The 25,946-nt window shown below is 40.7% G+C and overlaps 2 protein-coding genes across 2 annotated transcripts in view; one reads left to right on the top strand and one right to left on the bottom strand.

Moving 5' to 3' along the window:
* The first annotated feature begins 9,965 nt into the window (after positions 1 to 9,965).
* On the top strand, positions 9,966 to 13,411 carry LOC137162293 (vitelline membrane outer layer protein 1 homolog). Its single transcript, XM_067561965.1, has 3 exons — positions 9,966 to 10,238; positions 10,329 to 10,444; positions 12,269 to 13,411. The coding sequence occupies exons 1-3, from the start codon at positions 9,966 to 9,968 to the stop codon at positions 12,564 to 12,566; spliced, it is 687 nt and encodes a 228-aa protein (XP_067418066.1). The 3' UTR covers positions 12,567 to 13,411.
* A 46-nt stretch (positions 13,412 to 13,457) lies between these two features.
* Positions 13,458 to 25,946, bottom strand: part of GALNT15 (polypeptide N-acetylgalactosaminyltransferase 15) — a 37,790-nt gene continuing 25,301 nt past the window's right edge. Inside the window, exons 6-12 of the mRNA XM_067561960.1 lie at positions 24,062 to 24,179; positions 23,071 to 23,265; positions 19,500 to 19,631; positions 17,655 to 17,756; positions 16,181 to 16,183; positions 15,959 to 16,099; positions 13,458 to 14,438 (exon numbers count right to left, since the gene is read on the bottom strand). Coding sequence (XP_067418061.1) covers positions 14,292 to 14,438; positions 15,959 to 16,099; positions 16,181 to 16,183; positions 17,655 to 17,756; positions 19,500 to 19,631; positions 23,071 to 23,265; positions 24,062 to 24,179 — 838 coding nt within the window. The 3' untranslated portion in view covers positions 13,458 to 14,291. The remainder of the gene's footprint in view (positions 14,439 to 15,958; positions 16,100 to 16,180; positions 16,184 to 17,654; positions 17,757 to 19,499; positions 19,632 to 23,070; positions 23,266 to 24,061; positions 24,180 to 25,946) is intronic.

Raw genomic sequence — 25,946 nt, forward strand, 5'->3', positions numbered from 1 at the left:
ATATTCTTTGTGTTGGGAATTATCCTTTACATTACTTGTTATATGGCACCATAAATGTCCCTGGTGCTCTAGTCTTTCAAAGCCCTTGCCCAAGAAGCTTTCTTTGGTACAGTGGTTTTTCTGAGGGCTATTTGGTTGCCCTGATGCCAGATTCTTTGGTTGAGATTGGTGGTCTGTTTAGACTGGGAGATGTTTATTTCTAATTTTAATATATTGTACTAACTTTATTGTCTGGAGTGGGGATGCTGCCTGATACGTGCTTATACAATGGGGTCCTGCTGGGTTGTTTTGGCTTGTGTACCATCTCCTTCTCCTTATAGGAGAAAACCAGACCCGTTCAAGTGCCTGTTAGTGTGTAATGATTTCATTCTAGTGACTGCCCTGAAAAAAGGATAGGGAGTCTGATTGTTAATGAGTCCTTAATAATGACTAATAAAGTGAACAAGGGGTTAACTATAACTCAGCTTCCCCTCACTGCATAGTTACTCGAAGAAAGACCCACTCTTAGGGAAGAGTACCTAAAATGAGGTTGGCATGGAAGTGCCTTCACAGCCTCAACACTAACATTTTCTGTTGAGAACTCTATACACAACTGAATGTTGACAAACTTTGCAGGCAGCCAATCAGAGGGTCAGATCCTGCAGCCCTTTCTTGAACAGGTAACGGTTCCCATTCGTTATAATGGTGCTGGAAGAGACTGCTTGGGACAAACGCAACCCCTCCTCCACAACCACGGAAGCCTGCTTAGCAGTAGAATTGATGTAGTTCTACCAAGCATGGGGAGCCTAGACAATGGGGGCTATTGCACAGCTACAGTGCTGCCAACTCTCATGGCTTTGTCATGAGTCTCATGATGATTTTTTCTTTAAAGCCCCAGCTCCTGGAATCCAATGGATATGTGATGATTTCAGCCTTCATTCTTAAAGAAAACGTAAGTTTCTAGCCCTTGTGATTGTGGAGAAAGCTTCAAAATATGACCCCAGGGCACCCTAAAAGCTCAAAAAGCAGAAGGCAAATAAAAAGAACACCAAATCTATTATTTTTACATAATCTGATGATTTTAAAGACAATCTTATGATTTTTGGTGAGCCTGACTCATGATTTTTGAACATTTGGGGTTGGCAATACTGGGTCCATACCCTGCAAACTCTCTGCCCAAGCAGCACAGATAGAACAGATGGGTCAGGAGGATATGCTGGTACACAGATCCTTCCTTCCTTGAGGGCTGCATAAGGATTTGGGGAAATTATTCCAGTTTGTGAGGGGAAGATTCCTCTCCCCAGCACAGCTAGTCGAGCTAGGCACTGGGCACAGGATTTTCTCCTTAATTAGTAAAGCCTAGTGAGCTGTTTAGTGTACTGTACTGCACTCCTATCCCAGATACGGAAGGAGCATAGAAGTCGATGTGTAATGTATTGATTATCCTTGCATAATATCTTTTATCCTTATTAAAAATTGTGTGGGTGATTTCCTCATGTTCAAACTTGTCTTGAAAGCTGCTATTCCATCTGTTTCAGAGTTGAAAAGAAGAAACGTCGTATGAATAGGCGCACACAGACTTTTCATTTTGGTTGATACAGAAGATTACCTTGGACTAATTTAATATGTTCCCCTACAAAACACTGCCTGATCCTTTTAAGTCCTTTTTTTAGTTTGTTTTTTGTTTTCCTGTTAATTTTTCAAGAGTGGGAGTTTCATAGCTAAAGGACAATTCAAAGAAATCAGCAATTGGAAAAAAACATGAAGAACCTAGTCTGACTCAATGTTTTAAACTAAGAGGCCCACTTTCAAGATATTATGCATAACAGGATTTGATAGCGCTTTCTCAGCCAGAGAAATTCTGTCAGTACATTTGCCAAATAAAAGCTCTTACAAAGGGAGGATTTGATAGCATGCCAGGTTAAGCCAAGCTCTTCAGGCAGGGACAATGACTGCCAGTCCCACACAGATTGCAGCGAGGCCACCCAAATGTAGAATTTCCATTTAGAAAGGCCAAATTCCCCATACTCTTTTGATTTTTGCAACTGTAGCAGGGCTGTGTCCTTGGTTTCTTTCCATGCCAAATAAAGCGTCTGCACATTTTGTCTAGTATGTTCTTGTACATTTTAGGCAGTTCTCTCAGGCGCACCTGCAAAAATAGTGTGTTCTGGACAAAGAGGCTCAGGTTTGATGGATTAATCATCCCCAAGAATGTGAAATTATCATGCCAGAATTGTAAACAAATTTCTAAATTGCAGTTTATTAAGATTAAATAGGCTGGAGCTATCCTGCGCTGTAGGCATGTAAAATCCTGTGAGGTACAGTAGATATAAAGTACTTTATAAAGGATGCTTTAGCCAAGTTCTTCAGTTATAGCTGCATAAATCCTCAGTAACTAAATCTGAAGTAATTCAAGCTACTTTTGTTACATTACTTCAGCTTTACACCCGTGAAAATAAGAGCAGAATGTTGCTCTTAGTTGTTATTTGAAACTGGCATAGCTTCACACCAAGAAATACTCATCCTAAAAACTAGCTGATCTCTCAGAATCACTCTTGGGTGTTTACAAGCATTTAGATGAACTACCCAAGAGCAGAGAATAAAGGACATCAGCTGCAAATAGGGAGATTCTGCACTCCCTGCCTGTCATAACTATTCCTAGGCTGAATCTGAATGCTGCTGGCAATGTGTCAGCTGAAAGAACGGGTTGGACATGTGGGATCCCTGCTTCATTCATCTATAGAGATGGAAGGGCTCAGATCACAAGTCATTTTTGCAGACAGAAGTCTGTGCTTTACAACACCATGACGTTGTTCTGACTGATGTCTCATCTACACTTAGAGCCATCAGAAGGCCCTCAGCATTACTGCTCGATAGTCAGCAATGAGTCTCGCGTCTCCCTGCAGCACGTTACAGTGCGATACATCACATCATTTTGTTTAGCAGCCATACAATTGTTGTGTCTGACAATCACCTCCAAATGTCTGAGTTCTTTTGACCAGAGTTACCATTACTTGTAATGACTTGCTATAATGGATCAGACTATTGGCCCCGCCTGTGGTGGGCAGTGCCTGCTGCTTCAGAAGAAAATGACACTTTCTACCTCCGCAAACACACACAATTTCCCTGGCCAATTGTGCAATGCTATACAGAGAGGAAAATGTCATACAGAGCTTTGTAGCTTTATGCATGATGCTGACGGTCCCCTTTGTTAACTTGCTCTTGGAAATCCCGTCTTTCTCATTACCTACCACTACAAGGCACGCCAGCACAAAATTAAGAGAGCAGGGTTTCCTAGGTGTGGCCGAAATCTGCATTGCTCTTGGATATCAATTAATGAACAGTTCTGAGCTCTTCTACTCTTAGCCTTGTGGAACAGAAAAAGGAGCTGTAACAGGAGCAGTTCTCTATCTTACTGGAACAAATCACCACTTGCACATCTTGAAGGTTGCGGAATGAAAATCCCGTTTAGGTTTGTCTTTCTGATTAGACGGGAAAAGAGGGCATAATAGTCTCTTACTGCGTCTGCTGGGGTTGTGTGCTGCCTCTAGCTTAGCTTAGGCTTGGCCTACCACAGCTTTTGAATCTGTTTAACAATTTTAGTTAGCAGTGTGATTTTTTTATTAAGTGAAATAGTTAAATCATCACAACTCCTAGTGTGGATGCAGGTATAAACATACCTTAGACTGCTATAGCTTACTTCCCTACATTTATGGGAATAAGCGAGACTGGTATAAGCACTTTTATACTGGTATAGCTATGTTCACACTAAGGGGTTGTACTGCTTTAACTTATACCAGTGCAGTTACAGTAGTACAATTTTTTTGTGTAGTAAAGTGTTATATTTTGTGCCATCGGGGCTCAAAATCTAGGCCTATCCTAACCGGCACAGCTGGGCAGAGGATGGGAATTATGTTTCATAGAGAATTTAGAAATTTTTGGTTTTCATTCCAAATCAGAAGTAACAAAATGTCAAAATCCTCCATGAAAAGGAATTACCATTCTTTGCCCATCTCTGGTTATTAGTATATATATATATAGTGTCTTTTTGTGATGTCTTCTTTAAAAAAAATCCATTAAATATTTTCCAGTAGCTGAAGAACAAATGGATATAAACTGGCCGTCAGAAAGTTTAGACTTGAAATTAGATGAAGTTTGCTAACCATCACAGGAGTGAAGTTCTGGAACAGCCTTCCAAGGGGAGCAGAGGGGGCAAAAAACCTAACTGGCTTCAAGACTAAGCTTGGTAAGTTTATGGAGGGGATGGTATGATGGGACAGCTTTATTGGGCAATTAAATGATCTTGGACTACTGGTGGTAGATATGCCAATGGCCTGTAAAGGGATGTTAGATGGGGTGGGTTCTGAGTTACCACAGATAATTCTTTCCTGTGTGTCTGGCTAGTGAGTCTTGCCCACATGCTCGGGATTTAACTGATCACCACATCTGGAGTTGGGAAGGAATTTTCCAGCAGGGCAGGTTGGCAGAGGCCCTGTGGGTTTTTTAACCTTCCCCTGCAGCATGGGGCATGGGTCACTTGCTGATGGATTCTCGGTACCTTGAAGTCTTTAAACCATGATTTGAGGACTTCAATAACACCATCATAGGTTAGGGGTCTATCACAGGAGTGGGTGAGTGAGGTTTATCACAAGAGTGGCCTGTGCTGTGTGGGAGGTCAGACTAGATGATCATAATGGTCCCTTCTGACCTTAAACTCTGAGTCTAGGAGTAAGACCTGTTATCTGACTGTGTATAACCACTAACTCAGGGACCAATTGTGGTTGTGCTGCATATATCAAGTTGTATTTCAGTGTTCAGAAAGTTACTTGCTGCTGATCTGAGTTGTTGCTGTTGGCACAGACTAACGGCAAGTGTAATACACTGCCATAGTGCATGTGATCATGTCTCCTTCAAATGGCAGGCACCAGTGACTGACCAACCCACTATTGATGCACAGTTAAAGGAGTTCCTCCTTTAGCGTAAGTAACAAAGGCTGGTGCGTGCATATATAGAAACACCATGCATGGATCAGCCACTTTTGTTATGTAAGGAATACCAAATTCCCTTTGTTTCCACCAAATGAGGGAATCAACAGAAAACTGCATTTAATAAATTCCCACCACATATATGGATTTGCTAAGGAATCTTGTGATCAGATGTCTTGTAGGGAGTGAGCGACTGCCTTTTCAGCTAGAAATGTGCATAACCTGTCAGTCAGGCCAGGTGACCAGTTGACTGATTTGTAAGCCAAAGCCACAACTGGCATTTATAGATGATGAGCTTTCAACTGGTGTCTGGCACATGCAGTTTGGATGAACATGAAAAACATTTTTAGATGGTCAACTGGATTGAGGACAATTTTGCTGTGAGGCTGCTTTTTAATTGGCTTGATGGGTTTTAGCCATCAATCCATTTACAAATATTCTGATTATAACACTGTTTCTGTGCTCGTGAAAGGCTTCTTTCTGCTCCGATTGAAAACAATGGAAGTTTTGCCATTGATTTCAAAGCAGACAAAATGAGGTATTCGTTAATAAAAGCTATCTAAAAGTTAGTAAGTGATAGATTGTTTTCTATACTATTCTATATTCTAGACACATCATGGAATCTGGTCCAGCTACAGCCTTTGACCACTCTCGGTTTGTAAAGTAATTCCATCCATATGTGCCTGAAGAGTGATTGGCAGGAGACCCAGGCACTATTTAAAGCATCATCTCAGAGTCTTGAATGCAAATGTAAAAATCTGGTGATCACAATCCTCAAAAATGAACTCTAACATCATAAAATATTGATCAGATTTTTTCCTATCTGTTAATAGTGTATGAGATTTTTTTTACAGTAAATGTCAAGTTAAGGAGGGTAAAATAAGATAATGTAAAAAAAATGATTGCATAAAAGTACAGTGCAATCAATAACAAAAAAAATTGTGAAAAAGATACGGACTAATGAACAGGTCCTTTAGTTGTATACAAGATCATGAATAGGACTGCTATGTAAACTAGACCATTAAATCAATTACCATCAGTCTAAGGATAGATGTGGCCATGGGGCTCAGAATGGGGATTTATACTGCAGGCTTTTGGAACAGTTACACAAATGCTGTTAACGTAGCTTATTAAAAACAAGCTCTTAAAAATACTCCTTGTATTTTATTTTTCCTAAGACTGAGTAGAAAGGCTATCTTCCCCTCTTTGCATTTATAGCAAAAAAAAAACCCTTATCTTTTGTGTAAACATCATGAGGGTATACACCAAAGTCTATGGAGAGAAATAGTGCAGCTGTTTAGAAACAGATTAAATTATTCAGCCTTCAGTTTGTACTGTATACTACCCAGGTTCATGCTAAAATAGAACAGAATATCACTGCTGACATTCAAATCTGTTCTGGATCAGCAAAGTTCCTACGTACCTTTCTACCTCATCCAGAAGATTGGCCTAATACAGCTTTCTGGTGACTCATAAATTATAGACCACTCTATAAATATTAGAGATTATATTTTTGAAATTGCATATTTTGTTATGTCAATAGATGGTGCTGTTACACGTAATCTTACAAGTACTTTTTCTTAGTTTGTGAGAAATTTTAAACCTGAAAGAAAAGGCTGTATTGGTTTTTAGGCACAGGTTTCTTTTAGGGGAGATGTGGCAAGCAGCAAGAGAGTTTCCTCTTGGCTTAAATCTCTAACTACAGTCCATTCTTGAGGCAGAATTGATTCCTGGAAACTGGGCGTTGGTATGTGGGCTGAAACCCTGGAAGAGGGTATTGCCAGTGGGCTGTCTGTGAGAATCATAGAAGATTAGGGATGGAAGGAACCTCAGGAGGTCATCTAGTCCAACCCCTGCTCAAAGCAGGACCATCCATAACTAAATTATCCCAGCCAGGGCTTTGTCAAGCCACCTCTTAAAATCCTCTAAGGATGGAGAGTCCATCACCTCCCTAGGTAACTCATTCCAGTGTTTCACCACCCTCCTAGTGAAAAAGTTTGTCCTAATATCCAACCTAAACCTCCCCCACTGCAACTTGAGACTATTGCTCCTAGTTCTGTCATCTACTACCATTGAGAACAGCCTAGCTCCATCCTCCCTGGAACCCCCTTTCAAGTAGTTAAAGGCTGCTATCAAATCCCCCCTCACTCTTCTCTTCTGCAGACTAAACAAGCCTAGTTCCCTCAGTGTCTCCTCATAAGTCATGTGCTCCAGCCCCCTAATCATTTTATTTTCCTCCCCTGGACTCTTTCCAATTTTTCCACATCTTTCATGTAGTGCGGGGGCCCCAAACTGGACACAATACTCCAAATGACACCTCACCAGTGCCAAATAGAGGGGAATGATCACTTCCCTCGATCTGCTGGCAATGCTCCTACTAATACAGCCCAATATGCCGTTAGCCTTCTTGGCAATAAGGGCACACTGTTGACTCATATGCAGCTTCTTGTTCAATGTAACCGCCAGATCTCTGTTCCCTCTGTTCCAGGATTGGTGTATATTTGTATACTCAGACCACAGCTCTGATTTCAATTCCAAAGGGAAGTTGACTTGGAAGGCCTGACATCTGCTGTTTGGCAGAGAGGTAATAATACTATATGCAATATCTGTATCCACCTACTCTACAATCATAATGCTAGGAAATTATTTCTGCAATATAAACTTCCAAGATGTCTGGTCATTCAGCAAGGTAAATGGCCCTGAGATGGCCTTTGGGGTGTTTCAGAGGTTGTGCTCTCTAGAGGCCAGTTGCTGCAGTGCTGTTACAGACCTGGTCAAGCTTCCCCTTGCTGGATACTTACCAGGCTGCTGAATTTGGATCCATGCACTGGATCTGTGAGCTTTTAAGTTGTCCTAAGTCTGGTTAGGCTACAGGCCTTTCTTTGGCCACTAGGTTCACACCCTGGGCATCGACTCTGCCTGCTACCTCTTCTTGTAAGTGGGACCCCATGGTCCAGCTGCCTTAGCCCCGAGACCAATGCTGAACCCCTCCCAAGACACCCCAATAGCTTAAGCATACCCTCCCCCGATGCCCCACCCTCAAGGGTACACTATTTTATAGTTTAACTGTTCAGGAACATGTAATAGTTGAAGCAAACAGACACAATCTTCGCAGATGGATTTCTAAAACAAAGCACACTTTACTCATAGACAGCACAAAAGATATACAGACGTAAGCAAAATAGTAAATTGTCTGTACACCATTTCCAGCCTTACTTTCTTCACCACTTTTGAATGTTCCTTGGGATTTGGTCAGTATCGTTTCAAGATTCCAGGTCCCATTTCCTGGACTTCACTCCTGCAGCCCAGGCTTCTCCTCCAGATCATGGAGTCTCCTTCCTGAGTCCTGCATCAGCTTTGACTGGTGTGGCAATTAAAAGGATCCTTTGTGCTCAAAAACCCAAGCCTCTTTGTCTCCATCCTTGATCTTCTCAGCCTCTGTGTTTTTAAAGGCCTGCATTAACACCATGTCTCCTTGTTCCCTTTCTAGGGATTTTCCATTCTATTTTCCTCCGTAGATAATCTGGAGAAGACTTGTTTTACCTAGGTTGCTGTGACCCCATTGCTCTGCTTGGGCAAGGTCTATTCAGTTGTTGATGGTCATTAAACTATCACATTTGGAGGTAGACAGCCAGGTCCCACTTCCCCTCTCTTTAGCACAACAAATGTGATGGAACAACACTGTAAAGACCACCATAAGGTCCTAATGCAGTATTGTCACCACTTGTGATTTTTTTTTGCAAGTGACAGGATTTCAGAGGTGGCTGGAGCTCGTCTCATGATGATGCGAGAAGGTCAAGCCCCCTCACAAAGGTCAGCACCACCAGAAGCCAGCAGAGTCTCTCCTCTCCACTTGCCATGCTCACAGGGGGAGGAGGGAGCAAAGAGCTCGACAGCTCAGTGCAACACCACTCCCCCCTCTCCTCCTGTGAGAAAAATGGGCCAGGCAGCATTTCTGCTGCTCCTCCTCTCCTTGCAGCACCAGGCCCAGGAAGGGACAGAAGAGGGTGAAAAGCCCTTGGAGCTTACCCCTCATAGTGTGGCAGGGGGAGCTGGGACCTGGCTGCAGTCCACCCAGGCCTGGGAGAAGGGGGTGAAGAACTCCAGGAGGAGTAGAGCAGACTGAGGGAGGCTGAACCGGAGGGAAGAGTCTGAAGTGATGCGGGGGCTGGGTGGGGATAGAACAGATGACTGGGGGACAGGATTAACTGCTGGCTGGAGGATGGGCAGATGTGGTGGTGAGAGCTCCTGATCAGGGGCCAAAATCGCCTTACCTAATATATTTGGGAGAGTGGGCAACACTAATTGTCGCACACAGACTGAGGATGGGCAGGGGGAGTTTAATAGTTCAAAGACATACTGAAAAAACACAATAAATCTCTTTTAAACATTTCATGATTTTTGGGGCCAATCTCAAGATTTTTTTTTTTGGAGTCTGAATCATGATTTTTAATCTCTTGAGGAGGCCAATGCTGATAACCAAACACAGAGTTCATTATATCAAACAGAATTCATAAGCTGTACATAGATTCCCAAATCATCACAGGTGCCTACTCAGTCAAAACTCCTATTGACTTCAGTGGAAGTTATGTTGAAGGACTATAGGATTTGTTCCTAAGTTTAAGGTGCCACAAAGGTAATAGAAATCTCTGATAGATCTCTATGAGGCTGCCAATCTGTTGTGATATGGACACCTTTCCATGAGGAACCTTCCACTGGAACTGCTTGTAGAATAATGTAATAGTTAATGTGAGTAAGGCTGGCAGAATCGGATCCTAAATAATTAGCTAAATCATGTAATAATCCCAAGGAATAAAAATACGACATTCACTGTACACTGATACTCTCCATTCGGGGCAGGACCTAAAGGATGCAGACTTTCCAGATTTACTTTAAGAACATGAGCCAGTAAATTGCCATTGCAAAACACACTGTTTGTCTACTTTCCCATGTGATCACCTTGAACGCATTTGTTATTTTAATCAAATTGGCAGATAGAAAATGGGCTATAAAGGGCAGAGTACAGAAACGAGTGCTGTGGCTCACACCACTTCATCCAGCTGCTATAAAATGCAGGCCATTCCTGTTCTCCTTTTGGTTGGCTTAGCATATGTCTCCCCAGTCTTTGGTAAAGCAGAAGTCAGCGCTAATGGCACTTTCACAAACAGAAATTATTACAAGTCAATAAATGTCACGAATGGAGGACCTTGGGGCACTTGGACATGGCTTGATATGTGCCCAGAACGTTACTATGCTATGGGATATAGTGTAAAGGTAATGGCCTTTGATTAATTTACCCATACCTTGTCAGTGTGATAGGTTCTTAGCATATTAACAATCTTACTCTATTTTTATATGTTTTAGGTGGAGGAGTATGGAGGAGCTAGTGATGACACTGCACTAAATGGGATCCGTTTATTTTGCATAAAAAACAACAGTACACGTCATGGAGTCTATACCGTTGAATCTGATTCTGGAAAGTAAGTTTAATGGTGCTTCAACCATTTACATTTTGTTTGATCTATAGCAAACCTGATGCTGAGGGACCGAGAACTTGTAGCACTGTCAACCAGGGTGCAGACTGTTGTTGCCTCCAGATTGTTCTTTTTAACTTTTTCTGCTGGGAATATAACTGTTTACCGTCACCGAGCACTCAAGTGGCCAAGTTATGGTCTATGTTACATCAGTGCACCCCCATGCACTTGGCTCAATGTTTTAATTATGCATGATTTGCAAAATTCTCAGGAAAAAAGTTTACAATTTAAATATCAGACGTTGCTTGTGTTGTGTTTGAATTTCTTAGCTTTTGCCCAAGGCACAGCTTTGATGGTCTTTAAAGTTAAAACTGACAATTCATCCCCTCTTGAATATTTCTTCTTTAAATTTTTCTTATAACAACTTGTGTTACAGGGACACTGTCAACTTGAAATCTAGTCACTTAAAAATAACAATTTACAAGTAATTCCAGGTACAACAGCTGCTCTTGAGACTAATTTTTTGGCAATCACGTTTTCCTGTTTTTAAATAAAAACAACAAGAGTTCTGTAGCACTTTAAAAACTAACAAATTTAATTCCTCAGCTTGCTGTGTAAAAGATCTGCACACACAGGGGAAAGTAACTAAGCCCTGACACTGCAATCAGATCTACTAGCGTAGACCCTTCCGCCCCAATGGGGCACTGCATAAGTGGACAGGGTCCAGCTAATAGAGCTGATTGCAGGATCAGGGCTGAGCTGACTACAAAGGGGAAACTGTGAAAGTGACTATACACAAAGTTTTGTCAAATGCACAAAGGAAAAGAAACAGAAAAATAAGAGAAATATTTTCCCCTAATTTTTCAGTTATAATAGTCTTTGACATTACTTGTAACAATTGTAGGTAAATGTTCAGACAGAAATGTGATTATTTTTAAGTTGATGATGTCCCTTTAATGGCCAAGTTATGAGTTTTATCTTTGAATGCCTGACTTCTATCAGTTTGTATCAATGTCTTTATATAATGTAAAGAGTTTGTTTTTTAAAATGTAATTTGTGTATGAAAGGATCTATGGGTCACTGACTTATGTATGGCTCAGCCACTTATATTACCTGATTTTAGGAACTGCCATAAGTAGATGTTTCAGAAGACATGTAATAATCCTGCAATAGGTAGATGGGAGGATGCACCCTACATAGGTCTAATATTGATCTCTGATAGTTAGAGATTGGCCTGAGTCCTGAAGCACAAGGTTTAATATCCCTTCCAAAATGTTTGTTGACATTAATTATGACCACTCTGGGTATTCTTAATATCCATATAAATATCAGAGTTTTAAAAGAGGGCATAACGGAAATCCAGATTTTAAAGTGTGGGCATAACATAAATCCTGATTTTGAAGGGGGGGTTTGACTTTTTTCCAGCCATACACTTACAGTTACTGCAGACAACAAAGAGTAAATTCCCAGTTATTTTTAATTGATATTGAAAAACATATTCTCCTCTTACTTTCACTGATGTGAATAGATTTACTTTAATGATTTTTTCTGTTGTGCATGTATCTATAGTGAATCTTATTTTCTCAGGTTTTCTTAAGTTCGACACATATAATGCGAATAGAACATCTATATATGGGTTCACTGTGTATTCTGCAGAGTCCAAACATGGCTGGTGTTCAACACATAATAAATAACACATTCAAAATAATTTTTAAAAATCTAGCATATTTTCAATTTTAAAAATTGTTCATTCTTGAGTAAAATAACATTTCACTGGCTTTTATGCAACAAGTAGAAAAAATATATTAAAGTTCTCTTTTCTCCCCCTAGGTTTGGGCAGTGGTCAGGGATCACTTGGTGTCCAACAGGGTTCCTAACATCCTTTCAGCTGAAAGTTGAAGTTCCACAAGGAATTTTAGATGATACAGCTGCTAACAGTATCAAATTCCGCTGTAGCAGTGGTGCCATCATAGAAGGAACAGGTGGTAGCTTTGGTGATTATGGTGGATGGAGCAAGACCTGTACAAAAGGTGGTATCTGTGGCATTGAAACCAAACAGGACCCATACCATGGTTCATTTACAGATGACACAGCACTCAATGATGTTCGCTTCTTCTGTTGTGACTGATTGATATTACGGAATGTTATTTTATTGGGTTTCCCAAAGGCTGACACTTGGCATGTTCTGAGCAGAACATTCTGTTATTTTCAGCCTTGTGCCAAGCCTCACTGGGAAGTCAATGTGCTCTAAATCTTAGTAAAAATAACTTTCTCTGTCTCTTTAAAAAAAGTCAGCAACAAGATAGATTTCAGTAGTGATGTGCTACCCCTTAATGACTGTATGAAAGCTGTGATTGATTGATATGGAAATCAGTTCTGGAGCTGATTTAAAGGAAAGTGAGGTGGTTAGGGAAAGGCTCCATCCTGCAATCACCTCTCTGTCTTGCTAAGCTGCTACCCCTACTATTTTGGAAGCACCTGAAGGTGTCAGCCCTATTTGATTTCATTTCTAATTTAAAGACTCAAGCTAAATATTCATGCAAGTCAGACTTCCTGACACAGAGAGCCTGAGATTACATTCCTCACATCATAATTCCCATTAACTTCAATGGGAGACTTGAGGTCAGAAGGGATGCACAATCATGTTCCGAGTAGAAGAAACTTGATGACTTAAGTTTGAGGATCAGCTAGGAGACTCATGGGATGCAAGGGGCTGTTAGGATCACCTTGTCTAGAGTCAACAATGTCAGTGCTTATTCTATAAAGTAGCTAGCAGCAGATGCAGGAAAAGGAAGCAGACACCAATATGTTCTTCTTATGTAGCTATAAAGTCTTGTGTAGCTAAAGTCCTTCCATTTTTTGATTCAACTAGAAGTTTTACAACTTGAGTGATACTTTGCTTCAGTACGTTAATTCATCCCAATGATTTATGAGCCAAAATGAAATGCCTCCAATAAATTCCATATCAAAATACATGTTGTTTGAGAGTTTTTTTTCCTCCTAAATCTTTAGTACTCTGCTCGTTTGGTGTCTTGAAGCCTATTAATAGAAATTTTGTTGATAAGGAGTTATTAAAGTCCAAAGGAAACTAAAGCATGAACGTTGTACATCTATCCATTTCTTTGGAGTCACTTTCCCATCTAGTTTAGATTAAGGCAGAAAGAGAAAATGGGCCAAAGACAGAGAGCCTGATTGTACTCCTGTTGACATCATTGAAAATTCTTAATAAGAAGAAGATTTAGCCCAGTTCTGTGCTAATTCACACACACTGTGCAATCTCACTGAGAGTGCAGTATTTGGCTCAGAGTATTTGGAAAGGAATATATTAACTATTACTTACAAAAGTAATTGTGTTCGACTTTGATACATACCAAACCTGCTTTGTTTTATATGGATCAAGTGCCCTGTATACCTTGGCTAAACTCTCATCTTAACAAGGCTGACTTCCTTTGAGAGAGTTTCTAAAGCTTCAGAAAGATTCATCTTCTTGTTTTCTTAGAAGTTTCAGAATATGCTAAAGGGAGACCCTTTGGCAATTCATCTTCTGTATTTCCTTAAAAGGGCAAAGTTCTTGTCTTCTGCAGCAGTGGCACTGAAGACTCACTACTGATTGTCACTGTACTTTTATTCTGTGGTTTAAGAGAACAAACAGTAATTTTTAACTTGAGTTGGCTAAACCAAGAGACTGCTGCAATTCCTTGAGCAACACTTTCCACGCAAGGTCTTTCTATCTTCTCCTGAAGATTGTGGCAGACACACACAACTTTCTTTTGCATACAGGAATCTGTGTGTCTTGAATCCCAAATGAAAATGACAGTGAGGGTAGGAGACAGTCTTCACATAGACCTGTCAGTCATCTCTCATCTAGCACACGTGAGTGATCAAATCGCCACCGCTGATTCTCATTCTTGTTACATACATGTAAGGACAAGTCCTGCTCAGCTTCACTCTTCACTGCCTCCATGCATTTACCAGAAAGGATATGGACAATCATTCCACTCTACAAGAAGACAAAAAAGGGACAGAAAGAATGGAGAAAAAGTAAGTGACTTTCAATGAAGATCAGAATGTTTGTTTAAAACTTTTAACAAAGAAATGCAATCAGTGGGGATTGGGGATTGGTGATTATATATTTGTTTGGAGTAGTACTTTAAAATTGATGACTACTGTAAAAGCCTTAGGTTGATCCTGAAAGGTAGTGAATACCCATAATTCCTATTGAGTCAATGGGAGTTGTACATACTCAGCACCTATTAAGATCAGCCTTCTTCCTCACCCTCCAGTGACTTCTGCTTTCTAGAGGGTGTATCTTGTCCCCCGAACACTAGACTACTATGTGCCACAGCAAGAGAACAGCAGGGAATGACATGCATCAGTTCCCTGGGCTCCTGCAGTGGAAAGGAAATGATTAGGTGAGGTATACCCAGATAATCCTGGCAAGTGACCCGCTCCCACATGCTGCAGAAAAAGGTGAAAAAACCCAGGGTTACCACCAATCTGACCTGGGGGAAAATGCTTCCCTGACTCCACACATGGCGATCAGTTAGACTTTGAGCACATGAGCATGAACCAGCCAGCTAAGCACCTGAGACAGAGAATGCTCAATGCCACCTCAGAAGCCTTGCCCACCCTGTCCAGAGTTCAATCTCCAGCCATGGGCACCTCTTACAGCTTCACAGGAAGGAAACAAAAAACCAAAACAAAAACAGAATAGACTGGCAGGGGTGGGGGAATCCCTTCCTGACCCCTGCAGGTAACCGGCTGAAGCCTTGAAGCATGAGCTTTTAGGAACATAAGACATAAACTGGAAGTGAGCCCCAGGGCTGCTGAGCCCTGCCCCCTAATGCCTACCATGACAAGCAACCCCTCATACAATCCCACTCATAAAACTGTCCAACTCTCTTTTAAAACTAAGTTCCATATATTGTCCTAGAGCCTTAACATTTCCTGTGCTGTTATAATTTCCTACTCTGCTGGGTGAATTCCACTGAATACTGAATCCCGATAGAAGGAGACATGCTTATCCTGCAGTAGAAGGCGAATTTTAAGGCCCATCCTTCTCTCAAAAGAGACCCAATTCAAGCCATGCAAGGGGTTCACCCCTTGCTTATGTGCTCCCAGAATCCAGATCCTCTCACCCCTCTCCCAGCCTGCCTAGATTGTCTGCACATGTTCCGCTGCTGTAAGGGTCCTTTGTGCCTACAGAAGTGGGGTGGGGTTTGCCCTTAAGTTAATTTCATGACTTCTGGTTCATGTATTTCAAGATCCCCTGTAAAGTAAGTGGGTTAGTCTAGTACAGCAAAAATCTACAGCATGAGGAGCTAAAGCATGGTTGCTTTAACTCTTTTTTCTGAACCAAATTTGTCTGGGAAGCTGGTGTGAACAGGACAAATAGCTTCACAGTACCTTGTATGCCAACTGTGATACAGTGAAATCGCACTCTAAAACTTCTGGTAACCCTCCCCTCAATTTTTGGACTGTTTTCAGTTAACCTAGCTTCATGGCAAAATCACTACACACCTCCTGGACATCCCATTGCTGCTGGCTGATTTCTGCCTCTTGTGTACAGTTTTGAAGAATAACCTTCTCATGTCTGACATCAAAGCAAAACTGCAGGGCGGAACCAAACCGGATTTCCTTCATGCTGTTATATTCGAAGTGCTAGAAAAGGAAGGGGTTGTTTGCATTGATAGAGCTGAAGAACATTCCAATTCATTTTTAGTTGCTAGTCCCCGAAATCACTTGCTGTCTGTTAACATACAACTCCAAGAGGAATGAAGGAGACACAATGGGCCTAATCCTGCAAACCCCTCCTCTTACAAGTAGTCCTTGCACAATTACTTTTCTGGGACTATTCCCATGAGTAAAGGTTTTTAGGATTGGATAATATGCACAAAATAGATACAAAATATAACATTTGTAGGCAACATTTTTCAGGGTTTTTTTAAAAGGTATTTTGGCTGGTAGGACATTCCCAGACATCAGAATATGGGAAATATCCATCTCGAGTCAATGTATTTGTGCTCTAAACTTTCTCATCTTCCTCTTCTCCAGATGCTACTGATAATAATAAATAATCACATTGTACTCAGAAGCCCAATCCTGCATGTGCTGGACAGTTTCAATTCCCGCTGAATTCATTCCGAGCATTCAGAAAGAGAGATGAATTTACAGGTTCAGGGGGAAAAACACCCATCTTTGAGTCAATCAGGAAGCAGAATTTTTGCAAACCAAACAGGATGCAAATATTTGCATATACAATATAATTACAGAACTCAGTATTGTTGACTGATCTCTATGGAGGTAAAAAGTAAAGACCTCATTTTAGCTTGATGTAAACCAGGCTTTCATTTTTGCATCCACAGATTGCTGGACAGAAACACCTATGTTAATGTAAATGTCTGAGTGTGCCTGCAGCTCAAGTACTTAAATGTCTAAATGACCTAAAATGTACATACAAATGATTTCAGGTGCACACCAGAAATCAGATGTATACATCTGTCATTGAAAATGAACTGACATATCTTTGCATATTAGTAGGTTGAAGAGGAAATTATTTTCAAAAAGGGGGTCAGAGGATAATAAAGCTATCACAACATTGGTTGTATTTTCACTAGACAAAGACTGCTTACTGGGATTTCATTTGAATGAATGAATGTTTTCACTGTATTGTAAATTATTTTAAATTATTGTCCCATAAAGCAGTGTGCTAAGCAACCATTCTGTTCTATTAACTAAATATGATTTTTCCTTTTCTTAAGTTTCCAAAAACTGATTGAAAAAATATCAGTAAACATCATTAAAATTTTGACGTTTACCATTTGCAATAATGCAATATACTGCGGTATTTGTTGTATTTCAGTCCAGTCCATTTCTCATTTTTAGTATAAGGAATACTGCAAATACCATGTGGTGAACCTCAATATTTTAATGCTGCCCAGTGCAGATGAGTTGATTCCCAACTGGAGAAAAACGAACTTTTTTCGATGAGACCAAATCAACAAGACATATTGTTTCAGTAATTTAACTATTCAGCATTTAGCCCCTGATTCAAAAAGGTACGTAAACATGTGTTTAACTTTAAGCACGAGTAGTCTCATTGAAATCAATAGGACTATTCACATGTTTAAAGTTAGCTGGGTACCAGCTTAAACACCTTCCTGAATCTGGGCCTTAAATGTGATGCCAGTACACATAAGCTTTAAACATACGGTACCTGGTTAATATTGTCATTACAAGGAGATAGCTCAATAAGACCTTCTGCAGCACTCCACGCAGCTCTGTAATCTGCACAGAAGCCAACACCCGTATTGTACAGCTGTAAATAAATATTTATACTGAAATAAAGCACAATCCGCTAAAAAGACAACATCTTTTAATCAACTTTAAATTGTGCTTGGGTTGTATCCCTCTTATTATGTGTGTTTTGGCTGAATAGTCAGCCAGTAGAGTCCTTTCACTCATAGATAAGATCAAATATTCTCACATATTGAGCCAAACTGAGCTTTGTTACTAGTCAGTGGAGTTACACAAAAAATCAGCTTGGCCCAATCATGTTTGGTGAAGTTAAAGATACATACCGCCAGTTTATCATTACTAGGTCTGGTTGAACGTTTTCCATCTAATTTTTTAAAGGAAAATTGGATTTTGGACAAAATTAAAATTTTTGCAGAAACTCTTGTTCCTTGAAAATGTTTGATGTTTTTGTTGGAAAAACTGAAAACCCAAAAACTGAAATGTTTTTGACCAAAACTCTCCAAATTTTTGTTTTTTGGGTTTTCAATTTTCAACAAAAAGTCTCAGTTTTCCACAAGAACCCCCCACCTTCTATTTTCTGATGAGCTCTAATAATTGCCATGTATACCATACTGAATTTAACATAATAGTCACAAGAATGTTTTTAGCATAATGATCTTTACTACCTATGCTGGTATGTTATGACAAACATGGAATTATATATCATTCTATACAATATGAGGCTAACTAGTAGTATCGGATGTTACAGTTTCCGAATCTATCAAGTGGAATTCTAAGGCTACATACATCTACACGGTGAACTCAGGATGTGATTCCCATGCTTGTATACACATATTTGCTTTCACTCTCTCTGAGGTGCAGCTGAGCCATGCAAAGTATATACCTACTGGTTTCGCCTGGGTTTGTACTTGGCTCGGCTCAGCCATGTCTCTGCTGCCACTACCCGTGTAACCAGGGCTACGCTATTAGTTATGCTTGTGATAGCTTCATGAGAGCTAGCACAAGTGTGTGTACACAAGCAGGGGAATCACACCCCTTGCCTGTAGGGTAGATGTAACCTAATTTACCTTTCCACATTGGGTCAAATTTTGAGATCCTTTATACAGGGTTTAGGCTTTTCTCAGGCAAACTCTCATTAATGTCTATAGGAACTTTCCTGAGACAGGACTGAATAGAAATTGAGTAAGGGCCTCAGAATTTGGCCCATAAAGCATTTTTATTAAATCAGTGTTTTAATAAGTTATAATGATTAAATGTGACATCCTATAACTTTTGGGTAAGTAGCATGAGCTAGTGAATAGGCACTGGACTGGGAGTCAGGAGAATGGAGTTCACTTCCTGAGTTGGTCCTTGTTGTGTGATATTGGGCAAGTCATTTTACTTCTCCGTGCCTTTGTTTTCCCTCCAGCTCTTTATCTGTCTTATCTATTTAGATTTTAAACTGTTCAGGGCAGGGACAGTCTCTTACTATATGTTTGTATAGCACCTAGCACAATAGCGCTCTGATCTCAGTTGAAGTCTCTAGGTCTGCGGTTCTCAACCTTTTTTTCCCGAGTACCACTCGGGGAAAAAAAGGGGGGGGACTTACTTACAGCGTCGGCGGGGTTTCGTGGCGGTGGGGGCTTTCAGCGGCGGTGGGTTATATGGGGAGAACAATGCCCTCCGCTGAAACCCTTCCGCCGTTTGCCCCTTTTCGGCGGCAGGGTTTCGCGAGGGTGGGTGTCAGGGCACTTCCGCTGCTCTAGGTACTACAGTAATATTAATACTACTAATAAATAATAATAAATAATAATTTCCCTCTTACCTTGCCAGAGAATCTTGGTCTGTACTCTGATGGGTAGAGTTCAGGGTATATGTTTGATATAAACCAATGAAACTTTCTACAGCCCAGTCTCTTTTGCAGCTGAAGGCGCTCGTTGCAGTCTGGCTTCTCAGCCTTATATGAGAAAGCATAGGGCAACTGAATGGGTATTAAACAAGTACTAATATATTTGTTTTTGAGCTGCTGGAAAAGAAAGAGGGCTCAGTTCTGCCACCTCTTATGTACAGTAAATTACAATTAGTGTCGTGTTTCTCACATGATTTACACAAATGAGGAAAGATCACATATATACCTCCTGTAAATATATACTATACTAACATTTAGTCTGGGGAGGGCAGGGGAGTGAGTGTCTCAGAGATGAGACATGGGGTGGGAATAAGGATTTTCATCATCCATAACAAGTGTAATTATCTTGCAAAATCAGTAATTCTTTGCCCTCTTTTTAAAAAAAAAGTTCTACAGTGCACTGAAGTCAGCGGGGTTTCATAGGCTGTAAGAATTTGGCTTATTGCTTGCCATTTAATATCCTGGCTTTAACAGACCAAAATCTGCTCTCTTGTACAACCCCTTTGCAGTGTGGATAAATGAGCTTAGAATTTGGTCCAACAGATGCAGTAATATTGATCAAATTATATATATAAACAATTGATTTGACTTTTTTCCCTCTCCCATCAATTGTTCATCATATTAAGTGTATAATTTGTTTCTATAGAAGCTCTCTGGGGCAGGGACCATCATTTTGTTCTATGTTTGAACAGTGCCCAACACAATGGTGTCCTGGTCCATGACCAAGGCTTCTAGGCATTATGGTAATACTGGTAATAAGTAATAACAACAAATGGTTGAATAATATTCATTGGACGTGTTATTTTCATCTGTCACATACACTGTTCCATCCCTGATCCTGCAATGGAGTATGCATATCCTGCGAGTAGCTGCGTACTGTCAGCTGTCATTGAAGTGGGATTGAGGGCAGGGAGCCACATTTTTAAAGGTATTTAGGTGCATAAATATGCAGATAGGCACCGAGTGGGGTTTTCAAAAGTGCCGAGATGTCTGATTCAATAGGAGAGAGGTGGATAGGCCCTTTTGAAAATCCCTTTAGGCATCTCTCTGCATCTTTAGGTACCTTAATACTTTTCAAAGTCTGGCCCGCAGTTCTTAGCAATTTATTGCTCCTTTCTTGCCAGTGCTTTACTTATTTCTTCAAATTTTTAAAATACAGTTCTGTTGCTTTCGGCACCTATGCCATAAATTAAAATTTGCAACATAAACAAAGGGCTACCCATAAATATATCCCCCTCAGCCCACCCATTCCTCAATAGCCTCAGAGAAGAGAGAAAGATATGGGCTTTGCAGCATGTCCAGAAAGCTAAGAAGACTGGGCTCTGGGAAACCAAGTGAGGGAGAAATTCCAAAACCAAGGACTCCTCACAAAGAACACACCGCCAGCAGCTCTCTCATTTATATTGAGGGCGCTCCAACATGAGTGCCTCTGCTAATCAGAACTCTAGCAGTATGTCACAGGGGATTTGTCTCGTTAATACCAGTCCTGGGCTCAATGAGCGCAAAAAGTTAAATCACTAACTCAGCATTACTCAGACCCATCACTCAGGAGATCTCCAGTGAATCACAGAAATCAACTGGGAGTAAAATTTATCTGGGGATTCCCTAAAAATGGACAGTACAACTTAGATTTACTGGGGTCTAGGAAGCAGATGTCATCAGGCGTCATTGTGTCTTATTAATTACAGTTTAGATTTGGTGCTGGATACAAGACTCTAGAGAACACTGTGAAGAAGTTCAATCTTTAGCCGAAGCAATCTGAGTCAGTTATAAATTTAAACTGGTTTAAACAAACAAAATAGGCTAAAAATTGGAAGTGAAGAGCTTTATTCATCAATATTAATGTTCATGCCATAGATATCCTGTGCCGAATACAGTTCAGACCCAGAAAAAATAAATTCTGAATGGAAAAATGTATAAAGCAATCTAAATGGGGGTTACATTTTTAAAAATCACTTAGTAGAAGTCAATGTTCAGCTAATATCCTCTGGATTTTTCTAGGGGCCAGTAGGTGGCCCTATTTACCCTGTTAATTCAACAAATCACTGAGGGACAAAACTATCATGATGATTAGCAAGTAAATAGTAGTGCTGCAAATTATTTCATTCGTTGCCTGTACAGAATAAAACATCATGCTATACTGACACAAAAATAATACTGGATATGGAAGAAGGTAATAAATTAATATTATATTAGCTGAACATGAATATCATTTGAGGGTACTTTGGATTTCTGAGGTAATAACAGTAACCTGGACAAAATAAACTCTGAGGTCAAAGACAAAGGTTCTGATAAACTGCAACATTGAAGGCTGAATGGTTTATTATCTTAGGATAAAGTTATTACCAAGTTAACAGAAAGCACCTTCAGTTAATTATTAAATGAAATAAGAAACTAGTCATTGATCTCTGCAGACTTAGGCTCACATTCTAGTCTCAATTACACTGCTGCAAGCTTATTGAATCAAAGAGACTGCAGGGGTATAAATGAGCTGGAAATTTGGCCAATGGGATTCAAGTCCTGTAAAATAAGTAACAAGAGAAAATTCAGTTGGAAAAAATCAGATGAAAAAAGTTAGTTTGATAATCTTAGACTCATCACAGAATTTAGAATGATTGGGCAACTAAGGACTGCAGCAACTGGGGTTTGGCAGGTCAGGATCGAAATGCAGTGCCAGAATTGTTTGAGGAAACGTGTACAGTACTATGTGCCAACATACGTGCTGCCTAGCTGTAGCATTCTCATCAGTCCTTCAGTTTTGTAAGAACAGCAGTTTTAAATTTGACATCTCTCTTTTACTGATTCTACATTTTCCCCCCACTTGTTTGCTACAACTGCTCAAATTTCTTCCCTACCAGTGAGTGGAAAAGGTTGCTGGTGTAATTAAAGGCACCAGAGCTAAAGAAATAGGGCTAGCAACAGCACTGTCAACAACTCTGCAGTTTAGATTTCAAGAAATGTGTTTGGGTACAGGACGTATTTCAATCCCAATGGTGAACCCAATCTGCCACCAAGTAAACTATGGTTTTGGAGTCACTCCAGAAGGATTTATGAGTAGTGATGCTTTGTCTTTATGGTACCACACCTGAACTATAAGGCAGAATGGCAGCTGGTATCAAATCCCATTTTTAAGGCATTCTTGTGCCTCCTCAAAGGAAAAATCTAACTGGTGTGTATAGTGGTTGTGGTGTCTGTCTCTCTTAGAACCTGACCTTTCTGTAATTTTCCTGTCTGCCTCACTCTAGTTTTGTGAGAATACAGGCAATTTCTTCTGGACAACTATGAGGAGTGTAAACACTGTGAGTGTAAACACTTTCCTAAACCTGGTGTACTGGGTGTCTATATCTCTGGCTAGATGAAAAGGTGGGACATTAACAGGCAGAAGGAATCATCTATGAAAAGAAAAACTTTCTCTCTCCTCCTCTCCCCCCAATGGTAAGGATTTACTTTACTCCCTTGCCAGATGGACCACCACTTATGTCTTTACTTTACTGATTATGAATGCCACTGTGTCATGCTTGTAGAAAATCGCTTTAAAAGAATCCAGCCAGGTCTCTGCTATTCGGATTTTGTTCTTCACTGCAGCCTCTTCATTGGGAAAACCGTGCGGGATATGATTTCGGTAGACATGCCCCACCCGTGAGCATGGAAGGATTTCTACAGACCCACCACAGAGCCAGGCCTGTAAAACAGATGAAGGGAAAAAGGGTTCTAACATGGTGTGGCCTCTGTGCAGGCAATAAATCACCACCAACATCATTTAACAAATGGTAAGTAACTTAGGTGTGCAAAGCAAGTTTAAATAGTCACTGAAATGAGTGAAAATCTGTTCTGGCCAGTAACCAACAAGATACATTTCTACTCCAAGATCCAGTGCTCAGATCATAAGCATTTAAAACAGGGAAACCCCTTTCTCCTTCCATGCTGATCCAACATCTTCCCTAGTTTAGCAGTAGGAAGAACATCAGTTTTCGTTTAACATGGTTGAACAGTGTGAGAAAATGTAAATGTTACATAACAATTACTATCAGAAGCCTTGTGAGTTCATTTTATCTGATAGCAATATTGATAGGCCAAATTATGGGTGCTTCTAGTAGGAGAGGTTCAGAAGGAAACCCTTGAAGGAGGCAGCCATAATTTGGCTGCTTGAGGTCTGAGACATTCTCTAGACTAGGATTCAGAAGGTGTTAACTAACATGTATTAACGACCTAGTGTAGAAAAGGCATGTGTTTAACTTGTTGATTTACTTGAGCAGTTTAACATGTGGGACACTGCCTTGGTGTTTGTGTGTGTTGTCACTTGACATCCTGCTGGAGAATTTTGAGGGTAGATTTCTGAGAGAAAACAGAAATTTCTTTCCACCACATGCAGTTTTGTATTCAGTTTTTATTTTCTAAGTTGTCTCTGGGCTCTTAAATACTGTTCTCTTCAATACATAATAGTTACCAGTGCTTGACACCTCTCTTCAGATTCTTACCCTTATCGATAACTCTAGGTTTTCTGTCCCCCATAGAGTCATGTCGGAATCATAAGCACCAATATTTTGGAAGTAATGTCGGTCCATTGCCACTACTCCACCAGGCACCACAGGACTTCTAGACAAAGCACAGTTTAAAAGTGAATCTCTCTGCAATTTAGGATAGAGAGTTAAACAGAAAATGAGATTTACTGATCATGGAAAGATCTCTATAAAACAATGCTTCATCTTGTGGTGGGCCTTATGGCCACTGAGAGGGTGGCAGGGGAATTTTAAAGTGACAATTGTATTTCTAGTTTAAAAGTGTGGGAGGAAGGGAGGTTGTTGCTTTCCACTTGCTGAGTAGTGGCAGATTTTTGGGACTTTTCAGTGAGTCATTTTGCTGTTGGGAGAGTGATAGGGCTCAGGGAATTTACCAGTGTAATTTATTTATTTTACAAATGTACACAACTGCTGTTTACTTTAAACGGCGATGGCCAAAACTACACACAGGGATCTGCACTTTCAGGCACCACAGGTAAGACACCATTGTGTAAAGCTCTGCAGTCAAGAAGTTGCTTCCTTCTCTCTGAACCTCTTGCTCCTAGCACCCTGTTTTTGAGTCCTGCCCCCAGTTTTGCCACCAAGGATACCCTTTAGCCTAGACTCTAGCCCTTGACCACATGGGGCTTACCTACAATTTTACCCTGTTTGAACATGGTTATGAAGACCTGAGTTAGCTGACCTGCTGTTGGCCATAAGTTTGTGGTCAGCATGGACCAGCCAAGAGATGTGCCTGGCATCATGTCAACTGAACTGTGGAATCACTAACGGCTGCTGCTCCTTTGATCTCTCAATAGCTGAGCTCTGGCTCTCTGATTATTGCCTCATCTTTTCCAACATTCCTCAGCGCTCTGTGACCTCCAGTCCATTCATGTCCATGACGGCTCTTCAACCCTCATTCGCCCCCTTCTCCCTGCTCACTCCTCCTCTTGCTCCACTGACTCTGTTGCTGAATCCCTTCACTCTCTCCTCCACCATTGACTCTTTTCTCCTTCTGGACCCCCATTGTAAACTCCATCCCACTCACCCCCAACCCTGGCTCACCTCAACATCTGATTCCTCTGGTCTTGTTCCATGCCCCTGAATGCCCCAGGAATAATTTTAATTGCTGCATGAGTTTCTTCTGCTACAGCTTTGTTCTCTCTCCCTTTACTTTGCCATTTTCTTGCCAAATAGCACTACAATCCCGCCTTCACTGAATCACAATGCCCACTCCACATTCTCTGCTGCTACTGAACACACCACTACCCTCCCTGTCACTCAGTAAACTAGGTCCCATCTTCAACACCTCGCTGTCCTCACACTTGTAGGTGATATCCACATTTTGCAACTTTTTTTTTGGCACAATATTTCTAGGTTCTGATCTTTTTTTCTCTGTTCACCAGCTAAAACCTCCCCAGGCTCTCCTCTCCTATCTTGATTACATCAAACATCCTCATCACCTCCTCCAGGCCATAAAAAATAGAGCAGATAAGATGACCTTCCCTACCTGTTGATCTGATCACATCTCCCCATTTGAGTCCCTCTTCCAGCTTCACCCTACTAAGCTCAGATTTCTTGTGGCTGCCTTTAAGGCTCTGCATAACGCTGCCTCACCTTATTTCTCCCTGTTTGTCTCTTGTTCTCCCTGTTCCTTCTGCTCCATCAATTATGCTAGCCTCAGTCATTGGCTTTTCTTATAGCCATGGCCACACTTTCTTCCACTCCGTATGAAATCCTTCTGATTTCAATTTGGAGTTACATGCCTAAATATCTATGAGGATCTGGGCCTAACAGAGTACATCAACTACTAATCTATTTTATTTATTTCATGAATGACTTGTTCATCTCTATGGAGGGAAGG

This window comes from Emydura macquarii, unplaced genomic scaffold, assembly GCF_026122565.2.
Source record: "Emydura macquarii macquarii isolate MOO-44397 ecotype Brisbane River unplaced genomic scaffold, CSIRO-AGI_Emac_v2 contig_2422, whole genome shotgun sequence".
Lineage (NCBI taxonomy): Eukaryota > Metazoa > Chordata > Testudines > Chelidae > Emydura > Emydura macquarii.